We start from the raw sequence: 17,247 nt of genomic DNA on the forward strand, positions 1-17,247 counted from the left end.
CCCATGGGATTTTTTATATTTGACTATTATAGCCCTCTCCGCCCTACTGACCCTGGTCAGATCAGCATTACCTGCCCTCCCAGGTAACACCCATGATAGGGGCTCATCAGGATCGACTGGATCTGATAGTGTGTCGGGACCCATGGGCGCTATGTCTCTACGCTCCAGCTGGAACCACCTCTCCTGTAATTCCCTGTCCCTTTGCTCGGGTGTAAACTCTCCCTCTCTCCACCAGAAATCTACCACGTCCTCCCGCCGGATGAGGAACCGAGTACGGTCCATCCATGCGGAATACCCCTCAAATAGTGGAGCCCACCACCGGGTCTCCTTAAAGGGATTAGGCCCTGGTTCCCGATCGTCATCAAATGAAAATACCCCTGACGACCTTGTGGATCGCGAGTTGAACCACCTCGAGGACCCCGGAGCCTTTACTGCCGGTTGGGGTGCTGTATCCGCCACCCTCAATTCTCCTCCTCCCCTTGAATCACCTTCCGTAGCTCCACTGAGCTGCCTCTCCCCAGTCCGTTTTTCCTCCCCCCCCAAAGGTATGTCCACAAGTTCCAAGCTGGGCGGTGAACCCGGTGACCGTGTGATAGGGGTAGGGACATTAGCTAGGGCATGGGGTTGGGTATAGGGGCATGGGACGGGACCCCACGGGGTTACGACCCGCTCCTGGCTGTCCGTAGACTGGTCCAAGGATGATGTCTCACCCTCCTCAGTCCTGAGTTCGTCTCTCCATTTTCTGGGCAATACGAGCGGTCGGGGACCTTCCCCCAATCGCCGAAGCGTCGCTGCTTCCCCTTCCCGGGTTCCGCCGTCGCCACCGGAAGTGACGTCCTCCCCGGAACCGGAAGCGTCGCCATCTCGCGTTGGACCCCCATGCGGGATCTCTTCTTCCACGACGACATCCGGTTGCTCCGCCGTCGCCACCGGAAGTGATGCCGTTCCTCCACGTGCGCGTTGGGCCTGGCGCGGCCCTTCCAGCGCTTCGCCGTCTGTTGTGACCAGGTAAGAGATAGGGCTTTTTGGCTTACCCATCCGCAGGGGTGTAGGCGTCTCTCTCCCATCTCCGCCAGGTCCTGGGATGGCGGGACTCCGTCGGTCGGATCGCCGATCTGCGGGGGACGTCCGGTCACTCACCCCACGGGGCGTCGTTCTTCCCGTCTGTCTTTTCCGCTCCGTTTTTGCTACCGCCAGCTCACGAAGGTCCTCATCAGAGTAGTCCCCTCGCCCCGACCTAGGGGTCGCGGGGCGTGGTGAAAGTCTCTTTGCCCCTGTCGCGGGGTTTAATCCAGCCGCCTCAATGGCCAGTGACCCAGCCGACTTGACCGGCTCCAGTCCCCTGTCTCCGGGACTCGCGCGGTTGATCCACAGCGCGCCCGGTGACTCAGCAGAGCGCCGTATCACATCCACCGGGGGGTCAGCAGGCTGTATTGGGATGAATGTGGGCATAGGCCACAGATACAAAGTCCCGCAATGAGGGCAACGTGCCATCGTATTCACAGTACCTCCGGGCAGCCCGCATTGTAGGCAGAGCCCGACTACCGTCTCTGTATTGGCCACCCTCACCACCAGCACCCCGCCGGGCACTGAGTAGGGCTGGGTGGAGACCATAGTGCCCACAGTGGAGGAGCAGGCCATTCTTTGTACAGGAGTCACTTCCTGTACAGGTCTCTCCTTCTCTGTGGTTCCTCGCAACTGACTGGTGGAAGTTGCTGGATCCGCCACTCCCTGCTTCGGCTCCTCCCTTCTCTGACAGAGTTGGAACCCGCCCCCAGGGGTTGCAATAATGGGCGGGTCCCACAGGGGAATATCATGCCCCTTAATTAAGGCCGCACCTCTCTCAGTCCTGGTGGGCGCGGTCTGCGTTTTCGCGCAAGTCTCCTCCCCAGAGCTGAAGTCCTTTCCCGCGGCTAGTTCCCGCCTTCTCCTTGCAGCAGCTTTTTGCACAAGGTACCTTTGCTTGCAAATCACCTCCACGGCCGGAACTACTTTTTGTAGTGGCGCCGTCTGGATATCAGTCCCTGGGCCCAGTGGGTGCATTCCCACAGGCCATAGTTGAAAGTCACTCCCCCTGGTAGAAATCAGGGGAGGGTCCCATAAACTCAACGGTTGACTCAGCACAGGGGCTGAATTAGTCACTGTCCATCCCGGCGCAGCCATAGCTTTCGCGCCATGCCCCCCTTCAGGGCGGGGCTCTGCTGTTCGCGCCATTCCCGGCCAGCTCCGTGCAAGTCCTGCAGCAGCCATTTTTTCTGCGCCTGGCCCATGCGGTTTCCCTAGCAAGCGGGAACCGCCATTTTGGTTGGTTTTTGCGCCCAAAAAGTCCATCTGTTTGCTCTCCTCACGGGGTTCTCCCCCAATTATAACAATTTCTTCACACTCTTCAAGGGTGGCCCCTCGCTGTCCCATACAGGATAAAAACGGGGCAGCCATAGCCTTCGCTCCGCTCCAGAGCAGCCTGGTCAATGACAACTCAGCGACAGTCTGCTCTTCAGTGGGTTGCACGCCACGGGTGCCCTCCCCATCAGCCTCTGTCCGCCATTTTACGTTCTCCGCGCGACGCGGATCCTCCACTCTCTCATAACAGTTGTCGTACATGAGGCTCCACTCTGCGGGGCAGCCACCACACCGGTACAATAAAGATTAGCTCAGATGCACCACCACATGTGTACTTTATCTAGGTGTGACCCAGTGTTGCACTACCTCAGGCTAGGCTCACTCTCTCAGTGTCTGCTGTGACTCCTTCCTCCCAGTCTGTGCTCCCTACGGTGAGTGTCTGGAATGGCTAGGTACTCTGGCTGGCTCTGCCATGCAGTACTTGGGGCGTCTACCTGTCTTGGTCAGCCTAGCGCAGACCCTCTCCAGGACTCCTGACCAAGTTAACAGGCTGTCCCTTCTGGCATCCTACCAACTAGCACTGCCTCAAGGTGACTCGGTCAGCTATAGCCCGCTCCAGACCCCTCACTCCCTTCAGGCCCCTAGGTTGTCCCTGCGAACTGACAATATCCCGTCAGCCCCCTGACCACCCCTAGGTCCGTCCCTACGCAGCACAAAGTGGCAGCAGACACTCTCCCTGTTTCCCAGTGACCTAGCTAAAAGCCTGTCCTGTTGACGGATCTGATCTCAGCAGCTCGCCTCCAAATGTAACGGTATTTCTGGCCCGGCCTGACCCACCCAATCTCACATTGGCCCCTGTGGTCTAACCGGACCCCATTACAGTGTGAATATGCCTGATGGTGCACCTGCTGGCTACAGGACTCCTGAGTCTCCCGCATGATGGTGTGTGGGGAGGACCCGTCAGACAGGCAGCTGAGGTAGTGTGCTGAGTCTCACCTAGTTCCAGTGCAGCGCCTCCACCTCACCAGGGTCCCTGCGTCCGCAAAGGGATGATCCTGGCGAGGAACTCCTCCGTGGTGCTCCTCTCTGTACACTCATTCTTGATAGATACACGAGAGGGTTTCTGGCTGAACTCATCTTTATTGACACGGCAGGGCAACTGCCCTCCACAAGGAGTATCTTCAGCCGCTCATCTCGCCAGTGCTCCCTTTAGTTAGGTATGTCACCCAGATCAGGGATTCACTATTCCCGCAGGAATCACTGTCCTGTGCCAGGTCCCTGGACACAGCCTCCCATGGAGTTACTATAACATAACTGACACTCTGATAGAACTTTAACTCCTTCCTCAGCTCTGACAAGAGCTTTCCAGCAACACTCACAGAACTCAGAACTAACTTTGCAACACAGTGCTGTGCCTTATGTAAGCTTCTGAGGCTGACACATCTCTGACATCACTAACCATGGAGTCAGAGCATGTGACCAGTCCCAGCCATACACAGAGCACCCCACCAGGGTGTGAGGGGAAACCTCCATAATTACTGCTGGCATGCCCACACTTACCAGGCCTTACTGCCAACAGGAGAGATGACTGTAGGCATTTTACATGACCGCTACATCTGTATTCTCCATTTCCCCTTTTCCTCTCTCTGACCATCACCTCATCTCATTCTCTCTATCTCGCTTCTCCCCTTCTCCACCTCCATCTATACCCCGGTTCTGCAGAAACCTGCGCTCTATTCACTTACCTGACTTTGAGTCCACTTTAAGCTCCTCCCTCTCCTCTCTCAGCTCTGCTACAGACCCTGACAACCTGGTCAGGAACTACAACTCTGCCTTGTCCTCGTCTCTTGATCTACATGCCCCGCTTTCTCTCTGCCGCACTCGCCCTTCTAACCCTAGACCTGGCTAAATTCCCACACGCCCATGCTGCGTTCCTCCACTTGTTCCTCTGAACGCCTCTGGAGGAAGTCTCACACTCTTGCAGACTTCCTTCACTACAAATTTATGCTATCCTGTTTCAACTCTGCCCTCTCGCAAGCTAAACAAGCCTACTTTTCTGCACTAATCAACATGCACAAGTCTAACCCACGCCGACTGTTCTCTGTCTTTGATACTCTACTCAAACCACCCTCAGCTGCCTCTCCTTCCTCCATCTCCGCTCAGGACTTTGCTGACTATTTTAAGGAAAAGGTGGAATCCATACGGCAGAACATCCCCTCTGTTTCTTCCTCCCATCCTACACCTCTTCCTAACTCTCCTCCTGCCTTCCTTGACTCTTTTTCCACTGTCTCAGAGGAGGATGTGTCGCTGTTGATCGCCTCTTCTCCCTCTACCACTTGCCCTCTTGACCCCATTCCCTCCCATCTCCTAAAACCTCTAGCTCCTACTATAATCCCTACGCTCACACACATTTTTAACTCCTCCCTCTGCTCTGGAACCTTTCCATCCTCCTTCAAACATGCAACAGTCATACCATTGCTCAAAAACAGCAAGCTTGACCCTACCTGTCTTTCTAACTACCGACCTGTCTCCCTCCTGCCTTTTGCCTCTAAACTCCTTGAACGTCTTGTATTCTCTCGCTTGCTCCATTTTCTCAACACCTATCCTCTCCTAGACCCTCGACAATCTGGCTTCCGCACTGCTCACTCCACCGAAACAGCCCTCACTAAAATAACTGACGACCTCCATGCTGCCAAAGACAGAGGTCATTACACTCTGCTCATATTACTCGACCTCTCTGCAGCATTTGACACAGTGGACCACCCGCTTCTCCTCCACATTCTCCATACTCTAGGTATTCGGAACAAAGCTCTATCCTGGATCTCATCCTACCTCTCCCATCGTACTTTCAGTGTCTCTTCTGCTAACACCTCCTCCTCCTCTATTGATCTCTCTGTGGGGGTACCCCAGGGCTCTGTCCTGGGACCTCTTCTCTTTTCTCTGTACACATTCTCTCTAGGTGACCTAATAACATTTTTTGGCTTTAATTATCACCTCTATGCCGACGACACACAAATATACTTTTCAACACCTGTCCTTACACCTGCCGTACAAACCAAAGTTTCTGAATGTCTCTCTGCTATATCATCCTGGATGGCCCTCCGCCGCCTAAAACTCAACATGGCTAAAACAGAGCTCCTCATACTTCCTCCCAAACCTGGCCCTACTACCTCCTTCCACATTACTGTTGGAACTACAATCATTCACCCAGTAGCCCAAGCACGCTGCCTAGGGGTCACACTCGACTCCTCTCTCACATTCGCCCCTCACATTCAAAACATTTCTAAAACTTGTCGCTTTTTCCTCCGCAATATAACAAAGATACGCCCTTTCCTCTGTTGCTCGACTGCTAAAACTCTGACTCAGGCCCTCATTCTCTCCCGTCTTGATTACTGTAACCTCCTGCTGTCCGGCCTTCCTGCCTCTCACCTGTCTCCCCTACAATCTATCCTAAACGCTGCTGCCAGAATCACTCTACTCTTTCCTGGATCTGTCTCAGCATCTCCCCTCATGAAATCCCTCTCCTGGCTTCCGATCAAATCCCGCATCTCACATTCCATTCTTCTCCTCACTTTTAAAGCTTTACATTCTTCTGCCCCTCCTTACATCTCATCCCTAATTTCTCGTTATGCACCATCCAGACTCTTGCGTTCTTCTCAAGGATGTCTTCTTTCTACCCCCTTTGTATCTAAAGCCCTCTCCCGCCTTAAACCTTTCTCACTTTCTGCCCCACACCTCTGGAATGCCCTTCCCCTCAGTACCCGACTAGCACCCTCTCTATCCACCTTTAAGACCCACCTTAAGACACACTTGCTTAAAGAAGCATATGAATAGCACTGTGGATATTCTGAACACGATACATAAAGCTTGGCCCCCTGCAGACGCACTTACCAGAACTCCCTCCTACTGTCTCTGTACGTTCTACCTACCAATTAGACTGTAAGCTCCTTGGGGCAGGGACTCCTCTTCCGAAATGTTACTTTTATGTCTAAAGCACTTATTCCCATGATCTGTTATTTATATTATCTGTTATTTATTTGATTACCACATGTATTACTACTGTGAAGCGCTATGTACATTAATGGCGCTAAATAAATAAAGACATACAATACAATACATTATTAATGCATTGCTTTCCATAATATGTGCATGCATTTATACTGCCGAAGCTGCATAGCACCTGATATTAATTAAACGTGTTAACATACTAACATCAAACATATGAGATAAGCAACATCCGGGAAAGGGACCTCACATGCAGCACTGCCACCTTGTGGCCACATTCAGTACTGCGCCCCATGTCAGTACCTCACATGCAGCACTGCCATCTTGTGGACACCTTTAGTACTGCGCCCCCATGTCAGTACATCACATGCAGCACTGCCACCTTGTGGCCACCTTCTGTACTGCGCTGTCTGTGTCTGTACCTCACATTGCTACCCTCTCACACTGCAATAGCCAGAGCAGAACCCACTAATCTACACTACAAGGTGTTAACCCTTCCCTCTCACTGGGGAAAGAGGCTTTATTTTGCCAGATGTGGCATTTAAAGGTCAGTGACACAATCATAAACAGACGGTTTTTTTTTCAACCCAAAAAGTTTTTATTGAGTGTATGGTACAATCATCACACAATCTACCAACCCACTGTCTTATATAAAAGTACACGTCAACTCATTTTGTATTTGGATTCACAATAGACATACTGGGGATACTTACAGACCAACAAGACTTACAAGCAGAATACACCGGGGGTAAGGACGGGTGGGGGGGGGGGGGGGTAGCTGCTGTAGAAACGTTCCGACTCCTCTGGGTTCATCTTGGGGACTTCAGCTCCACCAGGTCTCGGGCTAGCTTCTAGCATATTGTTTGTGATCGTCTGCTGATGAGTACTCTAGACCCTGCTCATTCACTCTATTGCCTGATGTGGTTGTCTCTTCCCTCTGTCTTTATTCTATGTCTTCCCGTCGACCACACCCATCCAAGGAGAACGCGTCTAGAGCTCTTAAAGCAGTATATTGGAGGCATTGATCCCTGGGATATCGTTCAGGGCTAACCATGGAGCCCAGACTTTTAGAAAATTTGTGCCGGTGTCGTTAACCAGACTCGTTAACTGTTCCATCCGGCAAACATGCCAAATTCGATTTCTGATTTGTGGGATATTTGGTATTTCGGGCTGCTTCCACAATGCTGCGATTTCGCACCTCAGGGCAGTTGCAAAATGTGCAATTAATTTATGCTCCGACCTGTTTAGCCCCGGGGTGCATCTGGCCAGCAGAAACAACCAGGGGTCAAAGGGGATCGTGCAGTCGAGAATTCTCTGGAGCCAATTCCTGATATCTTCCCAGATTGGGAGTATCTTGGTGCAACCCCACCGCATGTGCAGCAAGTCTGCCTGCTCCCCACATTGTTTGGGGCACAATGGAGGGTAGCCCCTGACAAACTTTGATAATCGTAATGGGGTCAAATACCACCTCATCAGGACCTTATACGCGTTCTCCTTCAATGTCGTGCAGATTGAGCTCTTAGCTGCCGCCAAGACATAAACAGACGTTTTATTAGAGATGACGCAGCGCCCGGTGTGGGAGTGTTATAGAGGTAATTATTATAGTAAGGCACTGATAGCTTAACCCTTTGGGTGCCCCAAGACAACGTTACCCCGGCCTGAGCTGTTTCCTTGTTTGCTGGGGGAGATCACATTCAGAGCTCCTGAGAGAGATCAGACGGGGTGAGAAACGGAAGATGAGACTCCTCCTCCTCCTCTTGTGTTTGTGTCATCAGTGAGGAGGAGGAGCCAGGGAGCGATCACATGATCCCAATCCCGTAGCCTCTCAGCACTCAACGGGTTAAACTTAAAACTGATCATATTGCTCAATTATTGCCGGCGGGGGTTAAGTGACGCTCTGCAGGGCTCTGTCCGGGGAGAGGTTAAGTCTTCAGGGCTATGCTTTGAGTTTCTTCAGTTTCTTCAGTTTCTTCCTTCCAATCAAATATGCAGCAAATGCAGTAACTGCAACGGCAGCTAAAGCAGTGATCCCCGCAACAGTGCCATGCGTCCTAAATTTAGTCACCTGTAGGGGCAGGAGAATGTAATAAATGTCTGTCCAACAGCAACACACAAACACACACACGCACCCAGCGCCACCCCCCCCCCCCCACACTGCTGCACACAGCGCCAACCCCACACTGTGCTGAACCAAACGCTGCCCCCCCACACTGTGCTGCACACAGCGCCAACCCCACACTGTGCTGCACCCAGCGCCAACCCCACACTGTGCAGCACCCAGCGCCAACCCCACACTGTGCAGCACCCTGCGCCAACCCCACACTGTGCTGAACCAAACGCTGCCCCCCCACACTGTGCTGCACACAGCGCCAACCCCACACTGTGCAGCACCCAGCGCCAACCCCACACTGTGCTGCACCCAGCGCCACCTCCACACTGTGCTGCACCCACCGCCAACCCCACACTGTGCTGCACCCAGCGCCACCTCCACACTGTGCTGCACCCAGCGCCAACCCCACACTGTGCTGCACCCAGCACCAACCCCACACTGTGCTGCACCCAGCGCCAACCCCACACTGTGCTGCACCCAGCACCAACCCCACACTGTGCTGCACCCAGCGCCAACCCCACACTGTGCTGCACCCAGCACCAACCCCACATTGTGCTGCAGCCAGGGCCACCTCCACACTGTGCTGCACCCAGCGCCAACCCCACACTGTGCTGCACCCAGCGCCAACCCCACACTGTGCTGAACCAAACGCTGCCCCCCCACACTGTGCTGCACACAGCGCCAACCCCACACTGTGCTGCACACAGCGCCAACCCCACACTGTGCTGCACCCAGCGCCAACCCCACACTGTGCAGCACCCACCGCCAACCCCACACTGTGCTGCACCCAGCGCCACCTCCACACTGTGCTGCACCCAGCGCCAACCCCACACTGTGCTGCACCCAGCACCAACCCCACATTGTGCTGCACCCAGCGCCACCTCCACACTGTGCTGCACCCAGCGCCAACCCCACACTGTGCTGCACCCAGCACCAACCCCACATTGTGCTGCACCCAGCGCCACCTCCACACTGTGCTGCACCCAGCGCCAACCCCACACTGTGCTGCACCCAGCGCCAACCCCACACTGTGCTGCACCCAGCGCCAACCCCACACTGTGCAGCACCCACCGCCAACCCCACACTGTGCTGCACCCAGCGCCACCTCCACACTGTGCTGCACCCAGCGCCAACCCCACACTGTGCTGCACCCAGCACCAACCCCACATTGTGCTGCACCCAGCGCCAACCCCACACTGTGCTGAACCAAACGCTGCCCCCCCACACTGTGCTGCACACAGCGCCAACCCCACACTGTGCTGCACACAGCGCCAACCCCACACTGTGCTGCACCCAGCGCCAGCTCCACACTGTGCTGCACCCAGCGCCACCTCCACACTGTGCTGCACCCAGCGCCACCTCCACACTGTGCTGCACCCAGCGCCACCTCCACACTGTGCTGCACCCAGCGCCACCTCCAAACTGTGCTGCACGCAGCGCCACCCCCACACTGTGTTGCACCCAGCGCCAACCCCACACTGTGCTGCACCCAGCGCCAACCCCACACTGTGCTGCACCCAGCGCCACCTCCACACTGTGCTGCACCCAGCGCCAACCCCACACTGTGCTGCACCCAGCGCCAACCCCACACTGTGCTGCACCCAGCGATGCCCCCCACACTGTGCTGTACCCAATACTCCCCCCCACACTGTGCTGTACCCAGCGGTGCCCCCCACACTGTGCTGTACCCAACAATCCCCCCCACACTGTGCTTTACCCAGCGCCCCCCCCAAACTGTGCTGTACCCAGCACCCCCCACTGTGCTGTGCCCAGCGCCCCCCCAAAATGTGCTGTGCCCAGCGCCCCCCACCTGATGTACCCAACGCCCCCCCTACACACTGTACTGTACCCAGCGCCCCCCCCACTGTACTGTACCCAGCCCCCCCCCCCCACACTGTGCTGTACCCAGCTCCCCCACAATGTACTGTACCAAGCGCTCCCCCACACTGATGTACCCAACGCCCCCCCCACACACAATACTGTACCCAGCGCCCCCCCCCACACTGTACTGTACCCAGCCCCCCCCACTCTGTACTGTACCCAGCGCCCCCCCACACTGTGCTGTACCCAGCACCCCCCCCACACTGATGTACCCAATGCCCCCCCACACACAATACTGTACCCAGCGCACCCCCCCCCACACTGTACTGTACCCAGCCCCCCCCCCACACTGTACTGTACCCAGCGCCCCCCCACACTGTACTGTACACAGCCCCCCCCCCACTCTGTACTGTACCCAGCGCCCCCCCACACTGTGCTGTACCCAATGCCCCCCCCCACACTATGCTGTACCAAGCGCCCTCCCCACACTGTGCTGTACCAAGCGCCCTCCCCACACTGTGCTGTACCAAGCGCCCCCCCACTAACTGTGCTGTACCCAGCGCCCCCCCCCCGTCCACACTTTGCTGTATCCTGCGCCCCCCCCCTCCCCCTCCCCCACTGTGCTGTACCCAGCGCCCCCCCACTGTACTGTACCCAGCGCCCCCCCACACTGTGCTGTACCCAGCACTCCCCCACATACTGTGCTGTACCCTAGCCAGCGCCCCCCCCCCCCCACACTTTGCTGTACCCAGCGCTCCCCCCCACTGTGCTGTAGCCAGCGCCCCCCCTACACACTGTACTGTACCCAGCGCCCCCCACACTGATGTACCCAACGCCCCCCCTACACACTGTACTGTACCCAGCGCCCCCCCACACTGTACTGTACACAGCCCCCCCCCACTCTGTACTGTACCCAGCGCCCCCCCATACTGTGCTGTACCCCGCACTCCCCCCCACACTGTACTACCCAGCGCTCCCCCCCCCCACACTGTACTACCCAGCGCCCCCCCCCCCACACTGTACTACCCAGCGCTCCCCCCATACTGTGCTGTACCCCGCACTCTCCCCCACACTGTACTGTGCCCAGCGCCCCCCCACACTGTGCTGTGCCCAGCGCCCCCCCACACTGTGCTGTACCCAGCATGCCCCCCCCCCACTGTACTGTACCCAGCACCCCCCCCACACTGATGTACCCAAAGCCCCCCCCCACACACACTGTACTGTACCCAGCACCCCCCTACACTGTGCTGTACATAGCGCCCCCCCACACTGTGCTGTACCCAGCACCCCCACACACTGTGCTGGACCCAGCGCCCCCCCCACACTGTGCTGTACCCAGCGCACCCCCCCCACACTGTGCTGTACCCAGCACCCCAACACTGTGCTGTACCCAGCGCCCCCCCCACACTGTGCTGTACTCAGCGCCCCCCCCCCACACTGTGCTGTACTCAGCGCCCCCCCCCCCACACTGTGCTGTACCCAGCACCCCCCCCCCCCACACTGTACTACCCAGCGCTCCCCCCATACTGTGCTGTACCCCGCACTCCCCCCACACTGTGCTGTACCCCGCACTCCCCCACACACTGTACTGTACCCAGCGCCCCCCCCACTGTACTGTACCCAGCGCCCCCCCCACACTGTACTGTACCCAGCACCCCCCCACACTGTGCTATACTCAGCGCTGCCCCCCCACTGTGCTGTACCCAGCACCCCCCCACACTGTACTGTACCCAGCACCCCCCCACACTGTACTGTACCCAGCGCCTCCACCCCCACACTGTGCTGTATTCAGCGCCCCCCCCCACACACTGTGCTGTACTCAGCGCCCCCCCCCCCCACACTGTGCTGTACCAAGCGCCCCCCCCCCCACACTGTGCTGTACCCAGCGCCCCCCCCCCCCACACTGTGCTGTACTCAGCGCTCCCCCCCACACTGTGCTGTACCCAGCGCCCCCCCACACTGTACTGTACCCAGCACTCCCCCACACACTGTGCTGTACTCAGCGCCCCCCCAACTGTGCTGTACCAAGCGCCCACCCCCCACACTGTGCTGTACCCAGCGCGCCCCCCCCCCACACTGTGCTGTACTCAGCGCTCCCCCAACTGTGCTGTACCAAGCGCCCACCCCCCACACTGTGCTGTACCCAGCGCCCCCCCCACACTGTACTGTACCCAGCGCCCCCCCACACACTGTACTGTACTCAGCGCCCCCCCCCACACTGCTGTACCAAGCGCCCCCCCCCCCACACTGTGCTGTACTAAGCGCTCCCCCCCACACTTTGCTGTACCCAGCACCCCCCCCCAACTGTACTGTACCCAGCGCCCCCCCACACTGTACTGTACCCAGCACCCCCCCACACACTGTGCTGTACTCAGCGCCCCCCCCCAACTGTGCTGTACCAAGCGCCCACCCCCCACACTGTGCTGTACCCAGCGCCCCCCCCCCACACTGTACTGTACCCAGCGCCCCCCCACACACTGTACTGTACTCAGCGCCCCCCCCCACACTGCTGTACCAAGCGCCCCCCCCCCACACTGTGCTGTACTAAGCGCGCCCCCCCCACACTGTACTGTACCCAGCGCCCCCCCGCATTGAGCTGTACCCAGCGCCCCCCACACTGTACTGTACCCAGCACCCCCCCACACTGTACTGTACCCAGCGCCCCCACATTGTGCTGTACATAGCGCCCCCCACACTGTGCTGTACCCAGCACCCCCCCATTGTACTGTACCCAGCAACCCCCACACTGTACTGTACCCAGCGCCCCCCCACACTGTGCTGTACCTAGCAACACCCCCCACATTGTGCTGTACCCAGCGACCCCCACACTGTGCTGTACCCAGCGCCCCTCCCCCCCACACTGTGAAGTACCCAGGCCCCCCCCCCCCACACTGTGATGTACCCAGCGCCCCCCCCCCACACTGTACTGTACCCAGCGCTCCCCCACACTGTACTGTACCAGCGCCCCCCCACACTGTACTGTACCCAGAACCCCCACCCCACACTGTACTGTACTGTACCCAGCGCTCCCCCACACTGTACTGTACCCAGCGCCCCCCCACACTGTACTGTACCCAGCGCCCCCCCCCCACACTGTACTGTACCCAGCGCCCCCCCCACACTGTACTGTACCCAGCGCTCCCCCACACTGTACTGTACCTAGCGCCCCCCTAACACTGTGCTGTACATAGCGCCCCCCCTACACTGTGCTGTACATAGCGCCCCCCCCAACACTGTACTACCAAGCGCTCCCCCCATACTGTGCTGTACCCAGGCCAGCGCCCCCCCCCACTTTGCTGTACCCAGCGCCCCGCCGCCCCCCCCACACTGTGCTGTACCCAGCGACCCCCCCCCCCACACTATACAGTACCCAGCGCTCCCCACATACTGTGCTGTACCCAGCGCCCCCCCCCACACTGTGCTGTACCCAGCGACCCCACCCCACTGTACTGTACCCAGCGCTCCCCCCCCCTACACTGTGCTATACCCAGCGCTGCCCCCCCCACTGTGCTGTACCCAGCACCCCCCCCCCCACTGTACTGTACCCAGCGCTCCCCCCCCACTGACTGTATCCAGCGCCCCCTCCCAATCTTTGCTGTACCCAGCGCCCCCCCCCCCACTGTGCTGTAGCCAGCGCCCCCCCCACACTGATGTACCCAACGCCCCCCCTACACACTGTACTGTACCCAGCGCCCGTCCACTATACTTTACCCAGCGCCCCCCCACACTGTACTGTACACAGCCCCCCCACTCTGTACTGTACCCAGCGCCCCCCCACACTGTGCTGTACCCAGCGCCCCTCCCCCACACTGTACTACCCAGCGCTCCCCCCATACTGTGCTGTACCCCGCACTCCCCCCCACACTGTGCTGTACCCAGCACCCACCCACTGTACTGTGCCCAGCGCCCCCCCCACTGTACTGTACCCAGCGCCCCCCCACTGTACTGTACCCAGCGCCCCCCACTGTACTGTACAAAGCGCCCCCCACACTGTACTGTACCCAGCCCCCCCCACTGTGCTGTACCCAGCACCCCCCCCTCCACACTGTACTGTACCCAGCACCCCCCCCCACACTGTGCTATACCCAGCGCCCCCCCACACAGATGTACCCAAAGCCCCCCCACACACTGTACTGTACCCAGCCCCCCAACTCTTTACTGTACCCAGCACCCCCCTACACTGTGCTGTACATAGCGCCCCCCCACACTGTGCTGTACATAGCGCCCCCCCACACTGTGCTGTACCCAGCATCCCCACACACTGTACTGTACCCAGCGCCTCCCCACACTGTGCTGTACCCAGCGCCCCCCTACACTGTGCTGTACCCAGCGCCCCCCCCACACTGTGCTGTACCCAGCACCCCCCACACTGTGCTGTACCCAGCGCTCCGCCCACACTGTGCTGTACCCAGCGCCCCTCCCACACTGTGCTGTACCCAGCACCCCCCCCCCCACACACACACTGTACTACCCAGCGCTCCCCCCCATACTGTGCTGTACCCCGCACTCCCCCCCACACTGTGCTGTACCCCGCACTCCCCCACACACTGTACTGTACCCAGGGCCCCCCCACTGTACTGTACCCAGCGCCCCTCCACTGTACTCTACCAAGCGCCCCCGCCACACTGTACTGTACCCAGCACCCCCCATACTGTACTGTACCCAGCACCCCACCCCCACACTGTACTGTACCCAGCGCCCCCCCGCATTGAGCTGTACCCAGCGCCCCCCACACTGTACTGTACCCAGCACCCCCCACACTGTACTGTACCCAGCGCCCCCACATTGTGCTGTACATAGCGCCCCCACACTGTGCTGTACCAAGCACCCCCCCATTGTACTGTACCCAGCGCCCCCCCACACTGTGCTGTACCTAGCAACACCCCCCACATTGTGCTGTACCCAGCGACCCCCACACTGTGCTGTACCCAGCGCCCCCCCCACACTGTGATGTACCCAGCGCCCCTCCCCCCCCACACTGTGATGTACCCAGCGCCCCCCCCCCCACACTGTGATGTACCAGCGCCCCCCCCCCCACACTGTGATGTACCCAGCGCCCCCCCCCCCCACACTGTACTGTACCCAGCGCTCCCCCACACTACTGTACCCAGAGCCCCCCCACACTGTACTGTACCCAGAACCCCCGCCCCACACTGTACTGTACCCAGCGCCCCCCCCACACTGTACTGTACCCAGCGCTCCCCCCACACTGTACTGTACCCAGCGCCCCCCCACACTGTACTGTACCCAGCGCCCCACCCCCCACACTGTACTGTACCCAGCGCCCCCCCACACTGTACTGTACCCAGCGCTCCCCCACACTGTACTGTACCTAGCGCCCCCCTACACTGTGCTGTACATAGCGCCCCCCCTACACTGTGCTGTACATAGCACCCCCCCCAACACTGTACTACCAAGCGCTCCCCCCCCATATTGTGCTGTACCCAGGCCAGCGACCCCCCCCACACTTTGCTGTACCCAGCGCCCCGCCGCCCCCCACACTGTGCTGTACCCAGCGACCCCCCCACACTATACAGTACCCAGCGCTCCCCCACATACTGTGCTGTACCCAGCGCCCCCCCCCACACTGTGCTGTACCCAGCGACCCCACCCCACTGTACTGTACCCAGCGCTGCCCCCCACTGTACTGTACCCAGCGCCCCCCCACTGTACTGTACCCAGCGCCCCCCCCACACTACTGTACCCAGCACCCCCCCCACACTGTACTGTACCCAGCACCCTCCCCCCACACTGTGCTGTACCCAGCCCCCCCACACTGTACAGTACCCAGCACCCCCCCACACTGTACTGTACCCAGCACTCCCGCACACTGTAATGTACCCAGCACCCCCCCCCCACACTGTACTGTACCCAAAAAACCCCCACACTGTACTGTACCCAGCACCCCCCCCCTACACTGTGCTATACCCAGCGCTGCCCCCCCCCCACTGTGCTGTACCCAGCACCCCCCCCCCACTGTACCCAGCGCTCCCCCCCCCACTGACTGTATCCAGCGCCCCCCCCACACTGTGCTGTACCCAGCGACCCCACCCCACTGTACTGTGCCCAGCGCCCCCCCCCACTGTACTGTACCCAGCGCCCCCCCACTGTACTGTACCCAGCGCCCCCCACTGTACTGTACAAAGCGCCCCCCCACACTGTACTGCACCCAGCCCCCCCACTGTGCTGTACCCAGCACCCCCCCTCCACACTGTACTGTACCCAGCACCCCCCCCCCACACTGTGCTATACCCAGCGCCCCCCCACACAGATGTACCCAAAGCCCCCCCCACACACTGTACTGTACCCAGCCCCCCCACTCTGTACTGTACCCAGCACCCCCCTACACTGTGCTGTACATAGCGCCCCCCCACACTGTGCTGTACATAGCGCCCCCCCACACTGTGCTGTACCCAGCATCCCCACACACTGTACTGTACCCAGCACCCCCACACACTGTGCTGTACCCAGCGCCTCCCCACACTGTGCTGTACCCAGCGCCCCCCACACTGTGCTGTACCCAGCGCCCCCCCACACTGTGCTGTACCCAGCACCCCCCACACTGTGCTGTACCCAGCGCTCCCCCACACTGTGCTGTACCCAGCGCCCCTCCCACACTCTGCTGTACCCAGCACCCCCCCCCCCCACACACACACTGTACTACCCAGCGCTCCCCCCCATACTGTGCTGTACCCCGCACTCCCCCCCACACTGTGCTGTACCCCGCACTCCCCCACACACTGTACTGTACCCAGGGCCCCCCCACATACGGTGCTGTACCTGACACTGTGCTGTACCCAGCGACCCCACCACACTGTACTGTACCCAGCGCTCCCCCCACTGTACTGTACCCAGCGCCCCCCCCACTGTACTGTACCCAGCGCTCCCCCCCACTGTACTGTACCCAGCGCTCCCCCCCCACTGTACTGTACTGTACCCAGCGCCCCCCACTGTACTGTACCGAGCGCCCC

At 59.3% G+C, this 17,247-nt stretch overlaps 1 protein-coding gene across 2 annotated transcripts in view; it reads right to left on the bottom strand.

Annotated features, from left to right (window-relative positions):
- Nucleotides 1-7,853: 7,853 nt before the first annotated feature.
- LOC142465732 (phospholipase A and acyltransferase 4-like) overlaps nucleotides 7,854-17,247 on the bottom strand; it is a 21,581-nt gene continuing 12,187 nt past the window's right edge. For both annotated transcript variants that reach the window (XM_075569980.1, XM_075569979.1), the window contains exon 4: nucleotides 7,854-8,410. In XM_075569980.1, coding sequence (XP_075426095.1) covers nucleotides 8,282-8,410 — 129 coding nt within the window. In that variant the 3' untranslated portion in view covers nucleotides 7,854-8,281. The remainder of the gene's footprint in view (nucleotides 8,411-17,247) is intronic.

This window comes from Ascaphus truei, chromosome 14, assembly GCF_040206685.1.
Source record: "Ascaphus truei isolate aAscTru1 chromosome 14, aAscTru1.hap1, whole genome shotgun sequence".
Classification (NCBI taxonomy): Eukaryota; Metazoa; Chordata; class Amphibia; order Anura; family Ascaphidae; genus Ascaphus; species Ascaphus truei.